This window comes from Dasypus novemcinctus, chromosome 17, assembly GCF_030445035.2.
Source record: "Dasypus novemcinctus isolate mDasNov1 chromosome 17, mDasNov1.1.hap2, whole genome shotgun sequence".
Lineage (NCBI taxonomy): Eukaryota > Metazoa > Chordata > Mammalia > Cingulata > Dasypodidae > Dasypus > Dasypus novemcinctus.
The window spans coordinates 30,783,974-30,810,220 of NC_080689.1; the positions used below are offsets into that span (position 1 = coordinate 30,783,974).

The following is a 26,247-nucleotide window of genomic DNA, read 5'->3' on the forward strand; positions in this document are numbered from 1 at the left end:
TCGTCTTCTTTGTCTGCTTCTGTTGTTGTCAGCGGCACGGGAATCTGCGTCATCTTGTTGTGTCAGCTCTCCGTCTGGGCGGTGCCGTTCCTGGGCAGGCTGCACTTTCTTTCGCACTTAGTGGCTCTCCTTATGGGACGCACTACTTGTGCGTGGGGCTCCTCTATGCGGGGGACACCCCTGTGTGGCACGGCACTTTTTGCGTGCATCAGCACTGCACATGGGCCAGCTCCACATGGGTCAAGGAGGCCCAAGGTTTGAACCACAGACCTCCCATGTGGTAGATGGACGCCCTAACCACTGGACCAAGTCCGCTTCCCTCTTTGCCTTTTAAACAGTTGTTAGTGTAGGATTCCAGAACACAACAGTAACAGTAATGGCATCGTCGTTGGCATCATCATTATCATCATCATAATCATCATCATCATCATCATCATCATTGCTATATAGAAAAGTGATTGTGGCCACCAATTTGTAATGTATTTTCCTCAAGTGATGTCATTTTGTTTCTGCATGGTCTTTTTGGCTTCCAGAATGAAGAACTACCTTTCTTAATTTGGTTGAAGAAGTACCTTGAGCAGTTGATAAAATCTTGAGGCTTTATGTAAGATTTGTCTAGGTTGTTCTTTTCAGGCTTCACTCTAGATTGTAAGATTTATAAAGGTCCATATTTTCTTTTTTTTTCTTTTTTCTGCACATAATGGCCATTCAGAATTTTAAACTTTTATATCAATAGATATGTTTATCAATTGATAATAGAATAATCTGTCTTTGATCACAGTTGACCTGAAGTGAAAATTTAGACTTTTTTTTGGTCTTTCCTCTGTTTATGAAATAAAGATTTGGTATGTGGAATCACGAGCTCTCGTCAGGACTCTCTGGGAGAGTGACTTGTTCTGAGTTAACATCACATTTTTACATGGAGGCAGAGAACAGGAAATCTTTATTTATGTATATATAGTTTTTAACCAAACAAAATATATGTAAGCAGTGTACAGAAATCATGAGAAAGGGAGATGAAACAAAAGTTTCTAACTAAATAGATTAATTTGGGGGAGGAAATACAGTTCTTGCATCAATACTTAGTATTGGTTTGGGTAGGGTTATGGATACTCTTCTGTACTCTAAAGTGTTATTATTATTAAGAAAAGTCAGTCAAGTTGTAATGTGTGCATATCCTTTGGCCCAGTAATTCTACTTTTAGGACTTTATCTTACACAAGTTCTCAGGCAAGTTTGTAGAAATGTATATTTTGGGATGTTCATTGTGGAATTGTTTCAATGTCAGAAAATGCAATCCATTTTTATCTTTTTATTTTTATATATTGCCAGCATTTCTGAACTGAGCATATATTAGATTTAACAAGTAAAAGGGTATTATTTAAAAATTTGTACATTTGTACATCAGAGAGAGAAAATGCCATTTTGTGTTCATTTTTATCCCTTTCCTTGCCTGACAACTTATCTGGCTCTCCTGAAGAGAGTACAGATGAAAAGCTATTGAAAAGTCTTCTTCATCCTTTCCCTAGAAGTAGTAAGTAGTAACATTACTAATAAAATTTGATAGCAGGGAAGCGGACTTGGTCCAGTGGTTAGGGCATCCGTCTACCACATGGGAGGTCTACAGTTCAAACCCTGGGCCTCCTTGACCCATGTGTGCACAAGGAGTGCTGTACCATGCAGGGGTGTCCCCCGCGTAGGGGGGCCCCACGTGCAAGGAATGTGCCCCGTAAGGAGAGCCGCCCAGTGCGAAACAAAGTTCATCTTGCCCAGGAATGGCGCTGCATACACGGAGAGCTGACACAAGATGACGCAACAAAAAGGAGTACATATTCCCATGCCACAGACAACAACAGAAGCAGACAAAAGAAAAAGCACGCAGCAAACAGACACAGAGAACAGACAACTGGGGTGGGGGGGGGGAGAAATAAATAAATAAATCTTAAAATAATATTTGATAGCAGACCTTTTTCTAATGTTAGGGGTACATATTTAAAATGTTTTTGAGAAGCAGATGTGGCTCAAGTGATTGAGCTCCCGCCTACCACATGGGAGGTACTGGGTTTGTTTCCCAGAGCCTCCAAAGGAAGAAAAATAAAAAACGAGCAGACAATGACCAAAAAAAAACAAGTAGACAATGAGCAAAAACAAAACAAGCAGGAAATAGATGTGGCTCAAGACGTCGAGCACCCATTTCCTACATGGGAGGTCCTGGGTTTGGTTCCTGGTGCATCCTAAAGAAAAAACAGATGAGAAAAAAATAACAGAACATTGAGCAGGCAATGAGTGCAAACAACCAGCAAACAGATGAGGGTGCCATCTTAAGGGGGTGGGGGGGAACATGCAGTTAAAAAATTGCCAGTTACTTTTGTGTGCTCTTGATGAAGCAAAGCAGTTTATTAATTTTAGTAAATCTCAACCCTTGCTTGCACATATTTTTACCTTTCTGTGTGAAGAAATGAGAAATGGGAAGTACACTACTAAGGTTGCATGTTCTGCAATTTCTTACAGCTTCTGACACCATCTGCAAATACTGCAGTTATTCAATTCAATTCTGACTCTACCCAGAAGGTTAGACCCCACAGGATGGCCCTTGAGGCACTGTGCAAGTTCTGGGAGCTGTACTTCTGACCAACTGGTTACAGATTTGGGAGTTCCAACTATTTCTGGGTTCGATAATTCTCTGTAATGACTCACAGAACTCACTGAAAGCACTATACTTAGGGTTATAGCTGTATTATGGTAAATGATACAAATAAGAAGCCAAAGGAAGAGATGCATATGGTGAAGTATGGGAGGGTCTTAAATGCAGCTTCCTTTGTCCTCTCCTATTTTGAAGTCGGACGTGTCACCTTCCCTGCACAGAGAGCGATGCCTCTTCTCAGTCATGGAAAGTCAGCAGAGCTTCCAGTGTCCTGAGTTTATATGGGGTGTCATTACATAAGTATGTTTGGTGGCATCAGTGCACATGTGGCTGAACTCAATCTGCAGGCCCTCTCCCCTCCTGGAGGTCCTGGTGGTTGGACTGACCATCTGGCTCATAATCCTGTAATCACATGGTTGGTCTTTTTTGGTGTGGCCAGTCCCTACCCTAAGACTGCAGGTGTGACTGGCCCCACCCTGCAACTATCAGGTGTGGTCCTGGGCCCATCATGAAGAGCACAAGACACACCCATCACTGGAGGTTACCTCCCAGGCACTGGGGAAAACACTAGCCAAGTTTTTCATTATACGGCATAGGCCTAAACCACTTCTGCTGCATATTGAAGTGTGCTGGTTATCTTTACAAGAGAAGTGATATGATTGAATTGTGAACTGAACTAGCTGCCTTTTTCATGGAACACCATTTTTACTTGAAGTAACCACTGAAATTCAAGCCATTGTGGTTTAGATATGGCCATTTGGTAGACATTTTTCCAAAAATGAAGTGAATCTGCCACCCACTTGAAATTCTATTTGTCTCTTCAGCCAGACATTACAGAGATCTACAGAAATGTAAAACAGTGCCATTTTTAAGTTTTTTGTGTATGTAGAAAAATAGTAATTTTTCATAACATATTTGTTGGCGCCATTATTGCTGCTCCAAATTGTCCATCAGAGAGAGGGAGACTTCTGCTGTCACCCGCATGGGAGGAGTCTAACCATATGAAGCAAAAGCACAATACTTTCTGCCACCAGGAACAGCATTTCTAGGGTCCCATCCCAGTCCATGGTTTAGGGGTTGGGGACACTAAATTAAAGGATCCCCACAGGCCCTGTCTGCCTGGAACATTGACTTACATAGAGGTCAGCCTCACTAGTGGGTGTTGGTCCCCCATGTCCAACACAGGGAGCTGGTCTGTGGACAACTCTATTGCATGTGCTGTAGTGGATAGACACTGTTCCCTCCATGCCAGGACCAGGTATATATACATAGGAGCCAGTGGGCCAAGCCAGGTGCCTTACATACTTTAGCCACACTGTCTCCAGGGAATGCTTACATATGCTCAGGGCAAAAAAATGGGAAGGAATTTGCCTACACGCCACTATTAGCTAGGGACTGTATTCAAATAGTAGTGCATATGTGGGCCACCAGGGCTTGTTCCTGGTCTTAGCTGCGATACCCCTAGTATGTCCCCATGAAGTAAAATGTTCCTCCTGGACTTTGGTTTGCTCTGCTTGCCCTCATCTGTCAGTCTTTCCTGTCTTCTGTCTTATGGAATTTTCTGAAATCTCTCAATCTGCGTAATGGCCCCTCTGACTCTCTCTAAAGTGATTTTAGGTTGTTTATAATTCTTGTGCTATCATTTTAAAGGCATCTCAGAAGAGAAGAGATGAACACATGTACTTTGCCTGTCACCAGTGATTTGATTCATTATTGTTCTGCAGAGTCTAAAAATATCCCCTTTCCCCCACAGTCAGTTAGGTCACTGAAAAAAAAAGGTACTTTCTAACATTATGATTTATCATTTTCTGTATCTTTATGAAACAGTTATCAAACTGATTTGGAAATGCATTGTGACTCTGAGTTATTCAGCCTCGACAAAACATTTCCATCCATTTTCAAAGGCTATAATTAAAGAACTTTTTGGTTCATTGTTATCCCTAGAGCAATGTAATTTTTGAAGGTAGAATTTTTTTCCTTAGGTGATCATACATATGAGAAAGTAATAAATGAACAGATAGTGCCTGTGTATAAGCAGAATTTTAAAAAAACACCAAAGATCCACAGCCTTTGTGAGGCTCTGTTTTTTTAAGAATTTTGCAGTATTGATTATTGTAAATAGTTCTACTTAACAAATGAATATCACAATTTAATATTTTATTTATTTTATTTTTTTAAACATTTATTTATTTATCTCCCCTTCCCCCATCCCCCATTTGTCTGTTCTCTGTGTCTATTTGCTGGGTCGTCGTCTTTGTTCGCTTCTGTTGTTGTCAGTGGCACAGGAATCTGTGTCTCTTTTTGCTGCATCATCTTGCTGAGTCAGCTCTCTGTGTGGGCGGCGCCATTACTGGGTGGGCTGCACTTTCTTTCGTGCTGGGCGGCCCTCTTACGGGGTGCACTCCTTGCACGTGGGGCTCCTCTACATGGGGGACACCACTGTGTGGCACGGCACTCTTTGCACACATCAGCACTGCGCATGGGCCAGCTCCACACGGGTCAAGGAGGCCCGAGGTTTGAACCGTGGACCTCGCATGTGGTAGATAGACGTCCTAACCACTGGGCCAAGTCCGCTTCTGACAATTTAACATTTTGAAGTCTACATGTTTAGGCTTTTTTTTTTCTTGAAGATTGTGATTATATTATATAATTTTTACTTTGAAATGACCATTTTCCTCTCTTAGGTCTTGAAGTGTTTTCTTTCTCCAATGAAAACCACAATGCATTTAGATGCAAAGTATATCCTACATATCATCACAAGTGGAAATGTCTGTGAGATTTCCCTTGTAATCATAATGGTTTATTTGTCATCCTGTCCTGGAGATGAAGATCTTCCCAACATATACTGCCTTCTTTCCTTCTTTTGAACATTCCACACACCTACTTTGAACTATAAAAGGGACTATAGGGAAGCAGATTTGGCCCAATGTATAGGGTGTCTTCTTACCACATGAGAGGTTCAAGGTTCAAACCCAGGGCCTCTTGACCTGTGCGCAGTGCTGATGCGCACAAGGAGAGCCATGGCACGCAGGGGTGTCCCCTGCATAGGGGAGCCCCACACGCAAGGAGAATGCTCTGTAAGGAGAGCCGCTCTGCACGAAAAAAGTGCAGCCTGCCCAGGAATGGCACTGCACACAGGGAGAGCTGACACAGCAAGATGACGAAACGAGACACAGATCCTGGGTGCTGCTGACACAAGCGGACACAGAAGAACACGCAACTAATGGACACAGAGAGCCAACAATGGGGGGGAGCGGGGAAGGGGAGAGAAATAAATAAAAAGTAAATCTTAAAAAATAAAAAAAAGGGAATATAGTGACACTGAGAAAAGGATTGTTTTTTGTTTGTTTAGTTTTTGTTTTCCTTGAATTCCTCTTTGTCAGTTTCTCTTTATTTGGAATAAGTGTGATTATTGTCCCCGGCTACCTCCTTAGTTCATAACCTTGGATTTTTTTTTTAACTTTTTTCTTCTTCTTCTTTATTTTCTTTTAAATATTACATTAAAAAAATATGAGATCCCCGCATACCCACATCAACAACCTCTTCCATCATCGCTGCACATTCACTGCACCTGGCGAATACATTCTGGAGCACCACTGCACCACATGGACAGTGGTCCACATTGTAGTCCACACTCTCCCACATATATAAACCATAATGTAAACCCAAATGGAACCATGTTTGAAAGCTGTTGTTTCAATATCTGTACATCAGCTGTAGCAAATATAATATGAACATGTAAAAAGATCATTGCTAGGAAAGGGACAAAGGGTTTGTTGTTGGATATGTGGGAGTACCATATATTGTATATGTGAATCACTGTGATCTAAAACTTATGTGAAGACAAACTTAATAATTAAAAAAAAGAAAGGATGTAGATACTGAGGAAGAAATGGAAGAAATTGCCTTGCCACTGTACATACAGGGCAACACCTATAGTAGTGATGAAAGGCAAAATGACAAAAACAAAGCGTTATTATTTTTTCATTTTTTGATACCCCAATTTATTTTTCCTTTATTTAATTTTTCTAAATTACTAAGTATTCTATATCTAACCTTTAAACCCATCAATATATTCCATTTTACTATTAATGGAACCTAGCAATATATTGGGCTTCCTTTTTGAAGAAGTTTTAGACTACAGAGAGGTTCAACTATGGCTGTGGAGGAGCACTTGTGTGGGGTGTTATTGGTGGGGGGCACATGGTTGGGAAGGAGTTCTCCAGGGCATGTATATAGGGTACATAGAGAGGTTTGGATGTTTTCATAGTGGTTTCAGTTGGAAATGATGGCTGAGACAGTGCTGAGCTCCTGGCCAGGGGAACTGTATCACATTCCCCAGTGGGACAGCAACAATCCCCCAAGTACAATGACAAAGACCAACAAACATGAATGGTCCAATGATGAGCCCCTGATACTGATGTCTCTGATTATGAGCCTGTGTGTCTGAAATATGAACTAGGCCTAGAATTGCAGGGTGCCTAAGAGTTACCTCCTGAGAGCCTCCGTGTTGCTCAAATGTGGTCGCTCTCTAAGCCAAACTCAGCATATATATGCATTGCCTTCCACCCAGCATGGGATATGACTCCCGGGATGAGCCTCCCTGGCGCTGGGGGATTACTACCAAGCACCAGCTGATGATGTACCTAGAAAAACTTGAATAAGGGGGTCAACTCAGACTGGCAGAATATCTCAGCTTACATGTAATATCAGGTGTTAAAAACTGCATTTTGACTTCGGATAAAAGGGGGAAATGGAAAGGACAAATGAGTTAATATGGCTATGAGTCTCCAAAAAAGAGCCGGGAGGTCTTCAGAGGGGTGGTACTTATGCGTGCCTCAACAGGGCACCAGAGACTGTCAAGGTAGATGGAAACCCAGGTGTTAGTTCTCTTGAGGGCTGCAGATTCCCACAGGTTCTGTGGTCATAGCAGATGGCTCTGGAGTTCAGGGCCATGGTAGTTGGCCCTACTTTGACATTTGTGTTCCTGAGTGTGATGGAGTTGGACTCAGATATGACCTTTCCACCATGCCTCTTCTGTTACTTTTACTGGATCTGTGGTTGGCATTTGGGTTGGTGTGTACTCAGGAGACCTGAATCTCTGGACTGTCTGTGTGACAGCCAGGCCCTGGGCCTCAGCAGACTTGTGGCTCCTACCTTCTGGTTTGTTGGACTTATCCTGTCCAGCTGACAGGGAAGTGAAGAGGGCCAACCACCACACCAGGGAGCCAAGAGTGCCTACAGCTGCGAGCAGGAGAATTGCTTCTATCATCCATGTGGAATCTAAACCCCCTCTTGAAGTAGAGGGGGACTGGACATACCCTTGGATTAATGTCTCCTGGCTGGTCTTTGGTATTTTCTGTATGCCATAGGCAGAATGAGCTTTCTGAATCACTCCTTATTTTTCTTCTCAATCTAGTAAGCCTAGACTTCTCTTCCTAGCTTTTCTGTCTCCAGCCTTACCTATGTAAACACAGTTTACAGGGTTTTTTGCTTTTGTTTTGCCGCCCTTTAATTATTAAAAATAATTATTTATTTTAAATTGTGGACAATATACATAACATAAAATCACTTTTAACTATTTTACGTAGGCAATCCTTTGACCCTAAGTACATTGACTGTACTGTGTGACTTTTTACTGCTATTTCCAAAATAACTCACACTCATTTAACAATAACTCCCCATTCCTCCCCTCCCCCCACCCCTGGTAACCACTAGTCTGCTTTTTGTCTCTTATGAATTTGCTTGTTCTAAGTGTTTCATACAAGAGAAATCATACAGTGTTTGTCCTTTTGTGTCTGGCACATTTCACTCAACATGATGTCTTCAAGGTTCATCCATCATTATAGCATGTATCAGTGCCTCACTACTTTTTTTTTTTTTTAGGAGGTACTGGGGATTGAACTGAGACCTCCTATATGGAAAGCAGGTGCTCAATGACTTGAGCTACATCTGCTCCTTCAGTTCTCCCCCCTGCCCTTGTGGCTTTTTGTGTGCTGTCTGCTCTCTGTGTCCATTCACTGTGCACTCTTCTGTGTCTGTATTTATTTATTTTATTTCCCTCCCCCCTTGCAGCTTGCTTGCTGTGTGCTCTCTGTGTCCATTTGCTGCACACTCTTCTGTGTTTTTTTTTTTTTTTTTCTTGTCTCCCTTTTTTGTTGTGTCATCTTGCTAAGTTGACTCTCTATGGCGCCTGCGGGCTGGGCAGCACTCCGTGGTATGTGGGCGAGCCTTCCTTCACAAGGAGGCCCTGGGATGCGAACCCAGGGCTTCCCATATGGTAGACAGGAACCCAGCTGATTGAGCCACAGCCGCTTCCCTCCTTCAGTTCTTTTTAATGGCTGAACAATATTCTATTGTATAAATGTACCACATTTTGTTTATCCATTTAACTGTTGATGGACACTTGAGTTGCTTCTGTATTTTGGCCATTGTGAATAATTCTGCAATGAATATTGGTGTACAAATATCTGTTCAAGTTCTAGCTGTCTGATATAATATCCAATTTTAGACATTTCTATTTACTTCCCTCTTTCTCCATTCCCTTTTCCTCCATGTTTCCTGTATATCACTTTCGTTTAATACTAATGTTTTCATTTTATGAACATTAAAATAGTCCTTACATAGTCTTTCTTGTACAACTTTTTCTTTCCTTGGAATTAATAAGTGTTTTGCATTTTCCTTTTGATTAGTTTTCCAAAATGTAAAAATTTTGAGTCATCGCATATCTAAAAATGTTTCTTACACTTAACTGATCGTTCAGGCGTGTAATTCTGGTTTGAAAATCATTTCCCCCAGAATTTTGATTCTTTTGTTTTATTGTATCTTTCAATGTTGCTGTTGAGAAATTTAATCTTTTGGAAGCAGTTTGGATCTTTGTACTTAATTATCTTTTTTCTTGGTTGTTCCTGGTATTCATTGAATTAAATATTGTGTAAAACTGCTGTTCATCAAATCTCCAATCACAGAACCTAGCATGGTACTTTATCTGGAAAACTGTTTAGAATCCAGTTTGTGGCAAATGTAAGACTCAAAAATAAAAGAAAGGCTTTTGTTGAGCAAGGAGTTTAGATTCAGACTCTGCATCCTATTTTAGAGGTCTTTTAATTCTAGTGTGTCCAAGGATTACTTGGTGATGGTTGTGACTCAAGAAGATTCCTCAGTCCCTCCCTAAGATATTTGAATTCAGGAAGGCTAGTGTGGCACTAGAAAATCTGCATTTTTCCAAGCAGGAATGGTGGTCTTGATCCATTCTACAAGCTTTCAGTTGTATCAAACTAAAGGAAATTCTTTGGGCAGTGGAAAATGGCTGCTAATTTAAGGTTTCTCTTTTTTTATTTTTACAAATATGTAACATCTTCAGATAAAAGAAATATATAACCTCTTTGTACACTTTACCTATTATTTTTCAATTTAGGGGATTATACTGAACATCTTGTTAAGGAAATAGCACATTTCAGGCCGATCAGTACCTGCCTTTAAACCTGGGACCGTGTGGTGTCATAATTATTTATTCAGACATCTTTCTGTCCTGGAACTCTGCACAATATCTGGAATGAGTATACTTTCCAAATCTTTTTGAATGATTTATGGGAACCATATAATTATCTCTATAGAAACACCATTTTCTGTTGGGTTCCCTGTAGAAAAGATACGTGAATAATGATGTGGGCCTGGAGTAATCTTTCTTTGATATGTTTTATATCATGTTTGGGTATTTTTATTCTTTTAGGATTAAAATACTGTGGAAGAGATACAATTAGTTTCATTGCTTGAGGTTCAGTGTAAATCCATTGGGTTATCTGTATTCATTTTTGGTTAGAATAAAATTTACCATGTCTTTATTTATGAACCAAGATTTCCTCAGCTTAAAGGAAGCCAATAGTTTAAGTCTCCTTTCACAACACTTTTATTAACAACTCTTGGCATGGAAATAAATGTGTTAATTACATATTCATATTTGCTTCATAAAATAATTGATTCAACTTCTTTTTTTAGCTGTTAATATATGTACATTAAGTTTTGTGTTGGATTTTCATTTTTAAGTTACAGAAAAAAGCACACTATAACCGCATTAATGAAAACATTTAAAATTAAAATATCTTATTATCCTTTCATGTTTGCATAAAAACTACATTTCCCAAAACAAGTTGTATTTTAGATTGACTGGGGTATCTTTGTTTTGATTTTGTGACCATGTTGTACTTCTAAAACGGTATAACCAATGTTTCCTTATCTCTTAGTGTAAGTATGAAAGTAAGGGTTTAATAATTCGATTTAAATTCTTTTATCATTTCAGACAGTCTTGAGGAGACTTTGAGTATGCTATATTTTTGGTAGGAATTTTCAGTGTCTTTCAACTGTCAAATTTCAGTGACTTTTAAAAACGATGGTTTCTAGTAAAATAACCTTTTTCAGCAGGTTGTGGTCTTTCCAATTCCAATTTTTATAACAATATACTGACTTTAATGAACTAAAGAGAAAATATTGTTTCTTATGAATGATGAAGAATTAAATGTCAGAAATGTCACTTTGTCAAATGTTATTGAGGCAAAAATAAATGAAAACTATTCTTAGAAACTCCATTTATTACATGAGCTTATTGCATGTGTGAGCATATATTCAGAGGTCACAAGTTATTCTGTGGCAGCTGTAGATCTACTAACTGCAGCCGAGGATTTCCCTGGTTGTAATACTGCTGTTTGTAAGAGCATGTCAATGAATTCTTGACTTTGAGTGTTGTTTTGTGCACTGAAGTAATAATGTTAATTTTTCTGCTTTTCTAATATGCTTGAATAAAATATATTAGAATGACAGAAGCCCTAATAAGCCCCTCTGATAACCAAATTAGAGATTTTTTCTTTTGCTCTCAGAGAAATCCTTCGAAGTCATGTTAGCCTAAGAGAAAGAAATTTTAGGAAGTTAAATGTTTAGAGAACTAATTTTTGACCTCTGCATTATTAGTTTTGCTTTTGGTACTTTTTTCTTTGAATAGTTGTAGTTCACTCTGATAATCCAGTAGCAAGCTCTTCTAGTTTTTTAGGTAATGTACACATGTTGTATGTATTTTCTGTTGTTATTTTGTGGGAAGGTTATGGTTTTGTTTAAAAATCAAATTATATTATGGCTTTTTGTGGCTATTTTGTGACTCCTGATCAGTATTTGTAATCTACCAAAAGTCAAATTTGTAACTAGAATTTTTAAAGCTAGTGAGGATAATTTTTAAAGTGCTTTTATAGTAGATAGATCCTGCTACGTGGATAACCTTAATCTTTCTCAAGTCTAGACAAGCCCTTTCTTTTATAGACATTCATTTCCAAACTCTCACCCTGGCTGTGATCAAAGATAAAGCCATCAGATTGCAACATACTAGAATTTATATTGATCTTTGTTTACTATATTAGTCAGCCAAAGGAGTGCTGATGCAAAGTACCAGAAATCTGTTGGCTTTTATAAAGGGTATTTATTTGGGGTAAAAACTCACAGTCACAAGGCCTTAAAGAGTCCTGCTCAAGGTTGCTACGTGTTGAAGCAAGATGGTTGCTGATCTCTGTGAGGGTTCAGCCTTCCTCCTTTCAACTACAGGCTGGCATACAGCTTGTTTCTTTCCTGGCCGCCTCAGCTGCTCTGTTCTCTTCAGCTGCAAGCTATCAGGCAAATGGCTCATCTCTCCCAACCCAGGACCCCCAGGATCAAACATGACAGCTCTCTCCTCTTCCATGCCTTCTTCTATATGTCTTCTTGAGTGAGTGTCCGTTTGTATAGGCTCAGCAAGGGGGTGGGGTAAACCTTCCTGACATAGCCCAATCAGAAACCCTAATTGTTTTTATCAAGTAAACAATCAAAGGTCCCTCACATCTCATACCATCTAATACAATCAAAAGGCATCACACCCAGAGGAACAGATCAATTTACAAACATAATCCTCCTCTTTTTGGGATTCATAAATAATCTCAAACTGCCACATTTACCCCTTGCTCTATAGAGATTTCTTTGTATTTAAATTTTAACTCGTCTTCCCTTTAGAGGAATCTTCGTAAACATAAGCCACTTACATCCTGGTATAAATGGTGTATTAGTCAACTAAAGGGGTACTGATGCAAAATACCAGAAATTGATTGGTTTTTTAAAAGAGTATTTATTTGGGGTAGGAGCTTGCAGATACCAGGCCATAAAGCATAAGTCACTTCCCTCACCAAAGTCTATTTCCACGAGTTGGAGCAAGATGGCTGCCAATGTCTGCAAGGGTTCAGGCTTCCTGGGTTCTTCCCTTCCTGGGTCTTGCTTCTCTCTGGGTTCAGGGTTTCTCCCTTCCTGGGGCTTGCTTCTCTTTCCTCTGTGTGCTTTACTTACTGGGGTTCCAGCTTAAGGCTTCAGCATCAAACTCCAACATCAAAAACTCAACGCCTTGTCCTGCCTTGGTGGGTGGCGACTCAACGCCCTAATGATGTGGCCCAGCCAAAGCCCTAATCATAACTTAATCATGTCCAGGTACAGACCAGATTACAAACATAAAACAATATCTATTTTTGGAATTCATAACCATATCAAACTGCTACAAATGGGTGTGATTTATAGGCTGTTACCCGAACATTCTTTCCGATACCAGTTTGCATGGGGATGTCTTTAAAGATTCCCTTTTATAAAATTAACTCTTTATAGATTCAGAAACGGACTCTCACTCTGAAGATCTCATTTTATTTTTTCTTGAATAATTAGAAAATATTTAAAAAGTGCTCTGTGATCTAAGAAATCACTGCCCAACATAGGTCCTTTCACTGATTAACCTCTCAATAAATGCCTGCAGAGGCAGTCTTATTTTGTAGGTTACCTAGCACTTAAATTGTAAAATGGGCTTAAATATATACATTTAAATATATTTCAAATGGCCATATAGTTTCTTAACACCAGTCCCTCTTTGTCAGAATGCCTTACTTTTCATATATCATCACTGTAAACGTCACCTTTCTTATATTTACTCATGTTCTCTCTTTCAACAGGGGAAAATGCACTGTAGCCCTTCTTAATGAGACGGAGTCAGTACTGTCATATCTTGATAAGGAGGTAATTCACTTTTATACTTGTTTTGCTTGGTTCTGTTTGAATTTGTTTCTTTTTATACCAACTTACATTGCATCATCATGGTAGTATTATAGTGAAAGTGTAATGGACTAGAACACATTCTGAGTAATTTTATTTTTCTACTTAACTGAGATGAGAGTTGGCAAAAACTAATGTGCCTCTCCCTTTTTAGTTGTTAATAAAAGACTTTTAAAAGTACAGCTTATAATTTAGTAGTATAATATGTATTTTTGGCTTTATGAAATAAATGACTGGTGTATTTGGTAACCTCCTTCTGGATTTTTGTGTTTTTTTATTTTTATTTTTGTTTTGCTTCACAAATGACTTTTTCTAGATGAGATTTTTACCATCTGGTCTGTTTTCTTTCTAGAATCCTAATAAACTTTGTCAACTAAAAATATTTCTTTCTATAAACTTCTACAAGAAATTTTTTTTTTTACATTTTCACAAGTTGAATTAGAGCATGTACTTCATTAAAGGGAGAAAATTCTTGTAAACAGAATATTCCACATTATATACAGTTTTGGGAGCTAACTTTTAAAATTGTTTCATTTGTATTATGGGAAAATATTTTACTGTCATTGATGTTTCGATACCTAAATGAATTTTTTTTACAAAATCTTTTTTACATGTATGCATGGCTTTAAAAATGATTTTATTGACATATAGTTCACACACCTTATAAGTCACACGTTTTTAATGTACACGTCAATTTTTTAAAAAAATTTTTTGCTTGTTGTCTGCTTGTTATTTTTGCTTGTTGTCTGTTTTTCTTTAGGAGGCACCAGGAATGAACCCGGGACCTAGCAATAGGAAGTGGGCGCTTGACTGATCGAGCCATATCCAGTCCCTGCTCATTTGTTTTTGGCATACAGTTTTTCATAATATCCTCCTATGATTCTTTTTATTTCTGTTGTAATTTCCCCCCTTTCATTTCTGATTGTAATTTATTTGCACCCTCTCGTTTTCTTTGTTAGTCTAGCTAGGGGTTTGTCAATTTTATTGCTCTTCTATTTTTTTTTTTTCCCCTTAATTTCATTTATTTCTGCTCTAATATTTATTATTTCTTCCCTTCTGCTTGCTTTGGGACTGGTTTGTTCTTTTTTTAATTTTTCTAGTTGTTCAGTTAAATATTTGACTTTAGCTCTCTTCTTTTTTGATCTAGACATTTAGGGCTATAAATTTCCCTCTCAAGACTGTCTTCGCTGTATCCCATAAGTTTTGATTAGTTGTGTTCTTATTTTCATTATTCTCAATATATTTACTGATTCGCTTGCAATGTCTTCTTTGACCCACTGTTTATTTAGGAGTGTGTTGTTCAGCCTCCACACATTTGCGAATTTGCTTTTTTCCTGTCTGTTATTGATTTCCAGTTTCATTCCATTATGATCTGAGAAGGCGCTCTATGTAATTTCAATCTTTTTATATTTATTGAGAGCTGCATTGTGCCCTAACATGTGGTCTATCCTGGAGTAAGATCCATGGGCACTTGAGAAGAATGTATAACCCACCGAGTTTGGATGCAGTGTTCTCTGTTCTGTATATGTCTGTTAGGTCTAATTTGTTTATCATATTGTTCAAGTTCTCTATTTCCTTGTTGATCTTCTGTCTAGTTGTTCTATCTAATGATGTGAGTGGGGTGTTGAAGTCTCCAGCAATTATTGTAGAGCTGTCTATTTCTCCCTTTAGTAGTTGCTAGAGTTTGTCTCATGTATTTTGGGGCACCCTGGTTAGGTGCATAGATAATTTATAACTGTTATATCTTCCTGGAGGATTGTCCTTTTTATTAATATATAATGGCCTTCTTTATCCCTTATACCTTTTTTGCATTTAAAGCCTGTTTTGTCTGATATTAGTATAGCTACCCCTGCTCTTCTCTGGTTACTATTCATGTGGAGTATCTTTTTCCAACCTTTCACTTTCAGCTGGTTTGTTTCCCTGGTGAGTTTCTTATAAGCAGCATATGGATGGCTTATTTTTTTTATTCATTCTGTCAGCCTGTATCTTTTGATTGGGGAGTTTAATCCATTCACATTTAATGATAATACTGTAAATGTGTAATTTACATCCTCCTTTTTATTCTTTGATTCATATGTCATATTTTTGTCAATCTTTTTACTCTTTTGGTTATCCTTTCTCTATTCTTTCTTATATACTCTTCTACAGGCCTCTCTCTTCTGTTTTTTTATTTTAGGTTCTAAGGCTTCCCTTAATATTTCCTCCAAAGGTGGATTCTTTTTTGCAAACTCTCATAGTTTCTGTTTGTTTGTGAATATTTTATACTCACCTTCATATCTGAAGGATGATTTTGCTGGATTATGAATTCTTGTCTGGCAGTTTTTCTCTTTCAGTATACTAAATGTATCATACCCCTGTCTACTCATCTTCGTGGTTTCTGAAAAAAAATCTGCACTAAGTCTTACTGGATGTCCCTTGTATGTGATGGTTTGCTTCTCCCTTGCTGCTCTGAGAATTTTCTCTTTATCTTTGACATTTGACATTCTGAGTAGTATGTGTCTTGGAGTAGGTCTATTTGGATTTATTCTGATTGGGGCTTGGTGTGCTTCTTGGACATGTAAGTCTATTTCTTTCATGAGAATTAGGAAATTCTCAGCTATGATGTCCTCAAATAATCTTTCTGTCCCTTTTTTCCTTTTCAACTCTCTGAGCCCTGCTCATTTTTTTTCCATTCTTTTCTCTCTTCAATTTTAGCTGTTCTGTCTTTGGTATCACTTATTCTTTCTTCCGTTATTTTGAGTGTGCTGTGTATGCCTCAAATGTGTTTTTGATCTCACCTATTGTGTCTTTCTTTCCCATGAGCTCTGTTACTTTTCTATTCAGGATTTCAGATTCTTCTTTGTGCTTGCTCAGTTCTTCTTGATGTCATTTATCTCTTTGACCTTATTGTCTTTCAACTCATTAATTTGATTTTGGAAATTTGTGCACATCTCTCTGATTAGTTCTGTCAAATTTTGCATCTCTCCTGGGGCTTTGATATATTCCTTTTCTTGGGCCATGTCTTCTATTTTCTTAGTATGGCTCATAATTTTTTGCTGATATCTAGGCATCTGATTAGGATGTGGTACTCAGATGCTCAATATCTCTTTTGTAGGGATTTACTGGCAGGAGTCTGTGTGTTATCACTGCTCTTTGACCTGGATTGTTAGGATTGTCTTGTGGTTGCTCAAAATTGGGCACTGGACCCAGTAATTGGTTTTAGAGTCATTTCCTAGGGCCTTTAGGAGGGAGGCTGTAGAGGCTGGAAAAAGCATCTCTTACTTATTTTTAATTTTCTTGTGTGCACTTCCTTGTTCTGCCAGCAGATAGCACTCTTTGGTAGCTCTCAGTTCAGTGCCTGGTTGGAATGTATTTGTTCCAATACAGAGGGGATCACTGTGATAGGACCTCCTGTCTGGAGGCTTATGAACCTTGTAATTCAAAATTTCTCTGAGATAATTCACCAGGCTTCTCTGGCAGGCCCTCCCTTGAGAAGTAGATTGGGAGGGTTGTATGTCTTTATCCCTTTGAGGGCTACAAGGCAAACAATGGTGCAGCCCTCCTCCTCCCCCGGCCTGGCAGGGCTCCGAGGACGGGCAGACCTAGGAGCCTTAGGCTGTGTCCCTCTCTCTCCCTTTTCCTGGGGCTCCTCAACAATCAGTCCCAGCTAGAAGAGAGGCAGGTTGCCAGGGTTGGATTTCTCCAGTCCTTCCCCCACTCCCATGGTTGCACCTGGCCTGGAAGGGCTCCTGGGACACGGCAGACCAAATCTGTGGGTCAGAAGCTGTGTCAGCCTTAGGCTGTGTGTGTCTCTCTCCCCTTTCCTAGGGTAGTAGATCCCTAGAACCTCCTTTGTTGTAGTCGCAGGCCCAGAGGCCCAAGAATATAAATTCTCTTTAGTGTGGGGAGGGTGCCAACAGCAGCAGCTGTTAGTCTCACAATTCTGTCATTGCGATTTCCCTCCTTTGTCCCTCTCTATTCTCGGCAGTGTCCAGCCTTCGCCTGGTGTCCCAAACCTTAGAAGATCTTTTTCTAGGCTGGTTCAGCCTGTCCTCTAGCTAGTTTTCTGGAGAAGAAGAGAGTTCCATGTCTTCTAGTCTTCCAAATGAGAGGAAGCCCTCTCATTTGTTTTTGCTTGTTGTCTGCTTGTTATTTTTGCTCAATGTCTACTCGGTTTCCTCCTTGTTGTCTGCTCGTCTGTTTTCTGTAGGAGGAGCCTGGTACTGAACCCAGGACCTCTCGTGTGGGAGGCTGGTGCTCAACTGCTTGAGCCACATCTGCTCCCTATATGCATGAGTTTTATTTAAATGACAAAAATGGTCATTATATACTGACAAGTGGGTTAATTCAACAAGGAAATATAACAATTATAATATGAATCCAACAGCAGAGCCTCAAAATATATCAGGCAAATACCAACAGATTTGAAGGGAAAAATGGATGGTACTACATTAATAGTAAGAGACTTTAATATACCACTTTAAATAATGGATTGAACATCTAGACAGAAGATCAATAAGGAAATACAAGCCGTGAATGATACTCTAAACCAACTAGGTATAATAGACATATATTAGAACGCTTCACCCAACAGTAATAGAATACATATTCTTCTTGAGTGCATATGTATCATTCTCCAAGATAGACCATATTTTAAGTCACAAAATCAATCTTAATAAGCCCAAAAATATTGAAATCATTCACTGTATCTTCTGCAACACAGTGGAATGAAACAAGATGTAAATAACAGAGGGAGAAATGGAAAATTAACAAATATGTGGAAATGAAACTGCATACTTTAAACAACCAATGGGTTAAAGAGGAAATTACAAGGGAAACTAGGAAATATCTTAAGGCACTTGAAAATCAAAACGTATGGGATTCAGCAAAAAGGTAGTGCTGACAGGGAAATTTATAACTCTAAATGCTTACATTATAAAGGAAGAAAGAGAGACATATATGATAACATGAATGAGTCTTGAAGGCATTATGCTGAGTGAAATAAGCCAGACAGAAGGACAAATATTACATGGTCTCATTAATATGAATTAAATATACAGAAGAAAACACATGGAGTTAAAACCTAGAGTATAGGTTAAAAGGAGATAAGAGGAGGGCTGAGTACTACTCATGCTTAATGTATGTAGAAGTCTTAATTAACTTAACTGTGAAAGTGTGACAGAGTTGATGGTAACACACTATAGTGAGTTAACGGCTGGTTTATAAATGGGATTGTGGCTGAAAAGGGTAGTCTAGGGATGTAAATGTCAGTTGAAAGAAAGCTAGAGAATAATATAGTGACTGAAAAACGAAGAGATTCCAGAGGTGGATGAGAATTGTGGTTGATGGTACAGATGCAAAAGTGTCCTTTTGTGAGCTCAAGTGTATGTTCATCACTATTGCAGGGTGATGGGAATGTGGAAAAGCATGGGAAAAATACAACTGGTGTGACTTACAGACTGTGGCTAACAGCAATCCTGTAATTTTCTTGCATCAATGCCAAAGATGTACTGTGTTGATAATGGGGGGTATGGAAAAAGTGTGCCAGATGTGCACTGTGGACCATGGTTGGTGGTAATAGTCTGATATTATCTTATAATCTGTAATAAATGTTCCACCACCATATGGTGTGTTGATAAAGGGGTGTGTATGGGAATAATTTCTACATATGTTCATGATTGTTTTGTAAGTTCAAAACTTCTATAATAAAAATATATTTTAAAAAATAATAATAGTAGGGTGGGTTGGGGGAAAAACATACCAAATGTAAGATGTGAACTGTAGTTAATAAAATTTTGATGATATCCATTCATAATTTGTAGCAAACATATTGCAATAGTGCAAGGTGTTGGTGGTGGGGTGGTGTATGGGACCCCAGTATGATGTTATGTATATTTGTTTCATAAGTTTATGACTTAAACTATACACTTATTGTTTATGTATATTCCTGCATGAATGATATACTTCAGTAAAATAAAATTTAAAAAAGATTTGAAATCAGAGACCTAACATCAAAGCAGGACGAAATGGTTAAAGAAGAGCAAACTAAACCCAAAGCAAGCAGAAGGATGGAGATAAAAAAGGTTAGAGCAGAGATAAATGAAATAGAGAATAATAAAAACAAATCAAGAGAATCAACAAAACCAAAAGTTGGTTCTTTGAAAAGATCAATAAAATTAACAAACCTTTAGCAAGACCGACGAGAAAAAAGAGACATGAAACAAATGACTACAGTCAGAAGTAAAGAGGGAGACATTACTGCTGATCCCACTGAAATAAAAAGGACTGTAGGAGAACACTAAGAACAATAATGAATTAATGGACAATTTCCTAAAAACACACAAACTACTTTCACTGACTCAAGAAGAAACAGAAAATTTCAACAAACCAATTATTAGTAAAGAGATTGAATCATGTCTGTGTCTTTCCAAAAATGGAAAAGCCAATCATCAAATTTATATGGAAGAGTAACCAACCCTGAAGAGCCAAAATCATCTTCAGAAAGAAGAAAAAAATGGGAGGACTCACACTTCCCAATCTTTACATTTATTACAAAGTGACAGTAGTATGAACAGCATGGCAGTGGCACAAGGGCATATGTAATCGAGGACTTAAAAATCAACCTTCACATTTATGGCCAACTGATTTTTTTCTTACACTATATATATATATATATATATATATATATATATATAAGTATATACATATATATATATGTATATTTAAAAGATTTATTTTTTTTAAATTTCTTCCCTCCCCCACTCCCTCTCTTGTCTGCTCTCTTTGTCCATTCGCTGTATGTTCTTCTGTGTCTGCTTGTATTCTCATTAGGTGGCTCCGGGAACCAGTCCTGGGATCTTCTGGAGTGGGAGAGAGGCGATTACTCTCTCGTGCCACCTTAACTCCAGATGTTCTGGTCCATCTTATTTTCTCTCCTCTGTGTCTCTTGTGCATCATCTTGCTGTGCCAGATTTCCATGTTGGCTGGCACTCCTGCGTGGGGTGGCTTTCCCACAGAGGGTGGCATTCTCACGTGGGCTGGCACTCTGCGTGGGTGGGCTTACCATGTGGGCCAGCTTGCCCTCACCAGGAGGCCCTGGTCATCGAACCCTGGACCTCCTATATGGTAGACGGGAGCCTAATTGGTTGAGCCACTTCCGTTTCCCTATATATATATATATTTTATTAGAGAAGTTGTGAACTTACAAAACAATCATGCGTAACGTGCGGAATTCCCATACATTGCTTTTCCACCAACACCTTGCATTGTTGTGAACATTTGTTACAGATTATGAGAGAATATCAAAATATTACTATTTTTTTTAAAGATATATTTTTTATTTATTTCTCTTCCCTTCCCCCCTCCCCCAGTGTCTGCTCTGTGTGTCTATTCACTTTGTTGTTGTTGTTGTTTTTAGGTTATTTTATTTTATTTTTTCTTCTTTATTTTCTTTTAAATGTTACATTAAAAAAATATGAGGCCCCCATATATCCCCCATCCCACCCACCCCACCCCTCCCTCCATTCACTTTGTATTCTTCTGTGCCTGCTTGCATTCTTGTTAGTGGCAGTGGGACTCTTTGTCTCTTTGTTGCATCATCTTGCTGTGTCAGCTCTCCTTGTGTGAGGTGCCACTCCTGGGCAGGCTGCACTTTTTTCGTGTGGGGTGGCTCTCCTTGTGGGGTGCACACCTTGTGCGTGGGGCTCCGCTACGCGGGGGACACCCCTGCGTGGCACGACATTCCTTGTGCACATTCAGCACTGCGCGTAGCCCGGCTCACCACGTGGGCCAGGAGACCCGGAGTTTGAACCCTGGCCCTCCCATGTGGTAGGCAGATGCTCTATCAGTTGAACCAAATCTGATTCCCAAAATATTACTATTAACTATGGTCCATAGCTTACGTTTGGTGTATTTTTTTCCATACAGTCCCTATTACTAACACCATGTATTGGTATTCTACATATTCTACATTATAGCTCATGAAGAGAACACTCTCGTATATGTAGTTAACCACAGTCCATCATCCACCACATGGTTCCCTGTGTTATAGTCTCATGTCTTGTACAGTCCATCCAGAGTGTACACTCAGTACATTCACTTTGATCACAGAGTTGTGTGTCTTGCTTCAGTAAATTTTTGAATGTTTTCCTTATTCCAAAAGAAAAACCCCATACTACCCTATTATTGACCCTTAGCATTGATATAATACTTCCTTTGACATTGATGCCAGAATATTACACTATGGCTGTTGAGTACAGTCCATAAGTTACATTTATAAAAATGTATTTATTTATATTTTGTGTCCATAAGTTACATTAATTGTATTTTTCCCTGGCATCGTATTCTTATCACCTTGTAATAGTGACATACATTTGTTCTAGTTCATAGAAGAACATTCTTATATTTGTACTGTTTTTTGGAGGTACTGGGGCCAGGCATTGAACCTGGGGAAGCCAGGTTGTATGTGGGAAGCCAGTGTTCAACTGCTGCCCTGCACGGGCTCCCCTGTGTTTGTACTGCTAACCATAATCCTCATCCACCACTGGGTTCACTACGTTACTCAGTCCCTAGGTTATTCTGTAGCTTTCTTTCAACTGGCATATGTCTCTAGACGAAACTTTTCAGCCACACTCACATTTATAAACCTGCCATGTTAGTTACACTTACTATAATGTGTAACCATCAACTCTATCCATTAATTTAAAATTCTACATACTTTCATTAGCATGAAAGTAAAACTGAAGCCTACATGACAGGAGAAAATATTTGGAAACCATATATCCAATAAGGGTTTGTTTTTGTTTTTTTTTTTTGGTTTTTATAAAGGGTATTTATTTGGGATAGGAGCTTATGGATACCAGGCCATAAAGCATAAGTTACTTCCCTTACCAAATTCTATTTTCACATGTTGGAGCAAGATTGCTGCTGATGTCTGTGAGGGTTCAGGCTACCTGGGTTCCTCCCTTCCAGGGTCTTGCTTCTCTCTGGCTTCAGGGTTCCTCCCTTCCAGGGTCTTTCTTCTCTGTGGGTTCAGGGTTCCTCTCTTCCTGGGGCTTGCTTCTCTTTCCTCTGTGAGCTTACTTCCCGGGGCTCCAGCTTAAGGCTTCAGCATCAAACTCCAACATCAAAAACCCTTGCATCAAAAGCTCCAGCTCTGTCCTTTGCCATGCCTTTTATCTATGAGTTACCACTCACCAAGGGGTGGGGACTCAATGCCCTAATGACGTGGCCCAGTCAAAGCCCTAATCTTAACTCAGTCATGCTCAGTAAGGTTTTAATATCCAGAATATATAAAGAAACTCTTTGACTCAACAACAAAAAGACACCCAACCCAATTAAAAAATGGACAAAAGATTTGAATAGATATTTCTCCAAAGAAGTGATAAAAATGACCCCAAAGTACATGAAAATATGTTCAGCATCATTAGTCATTAGGGAAATGCAAATCAAAACCACAATGAGATACCATTTCACTCACACTAAAATAGGTATTTAAAAAAATGGGAAATTATGTGTTGAGAAGATGTGGAGAAATAGTAACACTTGTACATTTTTGGTGGAAATGTAAAATGATGCTTCCACTGTGGAAGAGAGTTTAGAGGTTCCTTGGAAAACTAAGTGTAGAATGACCATATGACCTGGCAATGCCTATACTAGATATATACCCACAAGAATTGAAAGTAGGGCCTTGAACAGATGTTAGTATGTATACCAATGTTCATCGCAGCATTCTTCTCAATTGCCAGATATTCAGCTGTGAGAAAGATTGTGGTTCTGACATCCTGTTGAGTGAAATGAGCCAGACACAAAAGGACAAGTATTGTATGACTTCACTGATATGAAATAATTGGAATATGCAACCTCATAGTGTCAGAATCTAGAATATACCAGAGGATGGTGTGGGGAGTTAATGCTTAGAATGTAAAGTTTCTATTTAGGACAGTGGAAAAATTTAGGAATGGATGGTGGTGGTGATTGTTTAACATTGTGAACGTAATTAACAGCACTGAATTATGCACTTGAATGTGGTTAAAAGGGGATATTAAAGGTTGTATATATATTCCTAGGATAAAAATTAAAAAACAAAATCCATTGAACTGCACAACACAGTGAACCCTAAGTTAAACCACGTACTATAGTTATAAAAATGTGCCTTTGGGGAGCAGATGTGCCTCAAGCAATTGGACGCTTGCTTCTCACATGGGAGATCCTGGATTTGGTCCCTGATGCTTCCTAGAAACAAAAACAGAAAACAGGCAAACAAATGAGGGGAACAGGGGCCAGCATGGCTTGGTGGTTGGGTGCCAGCCTCCCACATAAGAGGTCCCAGGTTCAATTCCTGGTCCCAGTACCTCAAGGAAAAAAAAAAGTGCTTTTGTCAGGTGTAGCAAATGTACCACACCAATGTAAGGTGTTAATAATAGGGTGGTATATGGGAACCCTATGTTTTATGAATGATTTTTCTGTAAACCCAGAACTTCTCTTTAAAAAAAAAAGTGACCTGAAGTATATCTACTTTTAAATCTGACAGTGAGCCAGTAGTAACAGCTTTCGTTTTCCTGTAATATTTTTTATTTCTCGTGTCTTACAAGAAACACAAAAACTTCATTGCATACTGATTGTTCCCTGTGATTTTGCTACACAAGTTTGTTTGCATATTACTGTGGATTTTTTCCTTCTCCTTAGCATTTATCTGCATAAATTGTCATGTATTGGTGTGACTTTTTTTTTTTTTACAGTTTTACGGTTTAATCTTTTCTCATAACAGTGACCATTGATTAAAATACAGCACAGAATTTCTCAGTGGATAGTACCACCTCTCTGGTTTTCTCCTTTCTCTTTATCACAGTATGGAAGAGCCCTAAGCAGAGAGAGCTTGAGCATCTGCCAGAGAATCCCTTATTTGCAGCTTGCTTGGCTTGGTCTTGGCAAAGTGCTGATGGTAGAGATAGGGTTTTCCTGGATGTGGTACAGAAAAGTAAGGCATTTGATGACTTGAGAAATCCCAGTGGGAAACAGAAGACAGAACACTGTTGTTTCAGATGGATTCCAGTAGTTATGCAGAATTCAGCAGAGGATGGGCAGCCAGGCTGTTGTATCCACTAGGCTTACAGGGGCATTTGAGATTTTACAGCAATATATTGGAGAGTTTGGTAGGTGTTTTGCTAAAAGTAGTGCTTATAGTCGTATTTATATACCTATCTGTAGATACATATGGATGCCAAATTATAATTTATACATTTTTAATTACATGTGTACAGAGTGACATATTAATAAGCTGTGTATAAACTGAATGCTTAGAGTCTATTCAATGTGAGTTTTAGATGTGCATTTTAGTATTTTTAGAAAATGTGGGGTATGCACTCCAATAGTAAGAGTCCCTAGTATTCACAAAGGCCTCCCTGTTGTTTGGAGTGGAGTTTAGATCAGATGATTACTTGATTCAGGTAGTTTAACTTTGTTAGCTTTCAAAACCCAGTTTTAAAGCAATTAATGGCTTTCCTTAGACTAAAACAAATAATAACACAACTTTCTAATCTACCTTTATTGTTAGCTGTTTCTATTGTCTGGATTTAATTTTGCACTGTTTTACATGACGACAATAACATTATGCTCTCTCCTTAAAGATTCATTGAGTTTATTCACTAAAATGAAATTTTATATACTGTGAATTTTTATGCAGTCATTATCATGGCATTGGATTTATTGCCTTTTTTTTTTAAATAGGAGAAATTAATTTCCCTTGTTATTTTTTTTTTTCAGGATACCTTTTTCTACTCATTGGTTTATGACCCCTCAGTGAAAACACTATTAGCTGACAAAGGTGAAATCAGAGTGGGACCTAGATATCAAGCAGACATTCCAGAAATGCTCTTAGAAGGTATGTTTTTCTTCGGGTTACAAGTCCTATGAAAAGAAAATATTTATTGCTTCCTGTTGAAACTCAAATCTTATCCTCATATTAAAGAAGCAGTTTTTGGAATAAAGTGTGAAAGTTATGAACTCTTCCAACTTTAGAAATTTAAGAAATAGCAATGGAAAATGAGTTACTTGATCAGCTAATTTAGTTGTGATTTCATATTTTTATGATTTCTGTGACTGTTTTTCTTTTAGATACAGCTTTTAATATGTAACTGATATGTGCTAAATTTAATGTTCTGAACTTGTTGTGTGACATGCTCCATCCTTGAAATTCTTCAATCCATTTAAGCCATCTAGTTCAAGTAGACATGGAAGTGATAGGGTACATTTTGGTGGGGAATTTTTGCTGATCTGAATCATTTATGCACTGGAGAGAGCCAGAGCTTGCATTTATAAAACAGATCTTCCTAGCAATATTTAATTTTTCTTACTTTCTCTAGTCATGAATGTATACTTTAAATGTTTTTTATTTCAAAAGTAAGACATTCTTTTTTTTTAGTAAATCAATTTTATTGATGCATATTAATAAAGCATATAGTCCATCTAAAGTGTACAATCAATGGTGTTTGGCATAATCACTTAGTTGTGCATGTAGTGAAGTTC

At 38.5% G+C, this 26,247-nt stretch overlaps 1 protein-coding gene across 10 annotated transcripts in view; it reads left to right on the forward strand.

Moving 5' to 3' along the window:
- MTA3 (metastasis associated 1 family member 3) overlaps nucleotides 1-26,247 on the forward strand; it is a 217,856-nt gene that overhangs the window by 94,092 nt on the left and 97,517 nt on the right. For all 10 annotated transcript variants that reach the window (XM_058278469.2, XM_058278468.2, XM_071208792.1 and 7 more), the window contains 2 exons: nucleotides 13,644-13,707; nucleotides 25,486-25,603. In XM_058278469.2, the coding sequence (XP_058134452.1) occupies nucleotides 13,644-13,707; nucleotides 25,486-25,603 (182 nt within the window). The remainder of the gene's footprint in view (nucleotides 1-13,643; nucleotides 13,708-25,485; nucleotides 25,604-26,247) is intronic.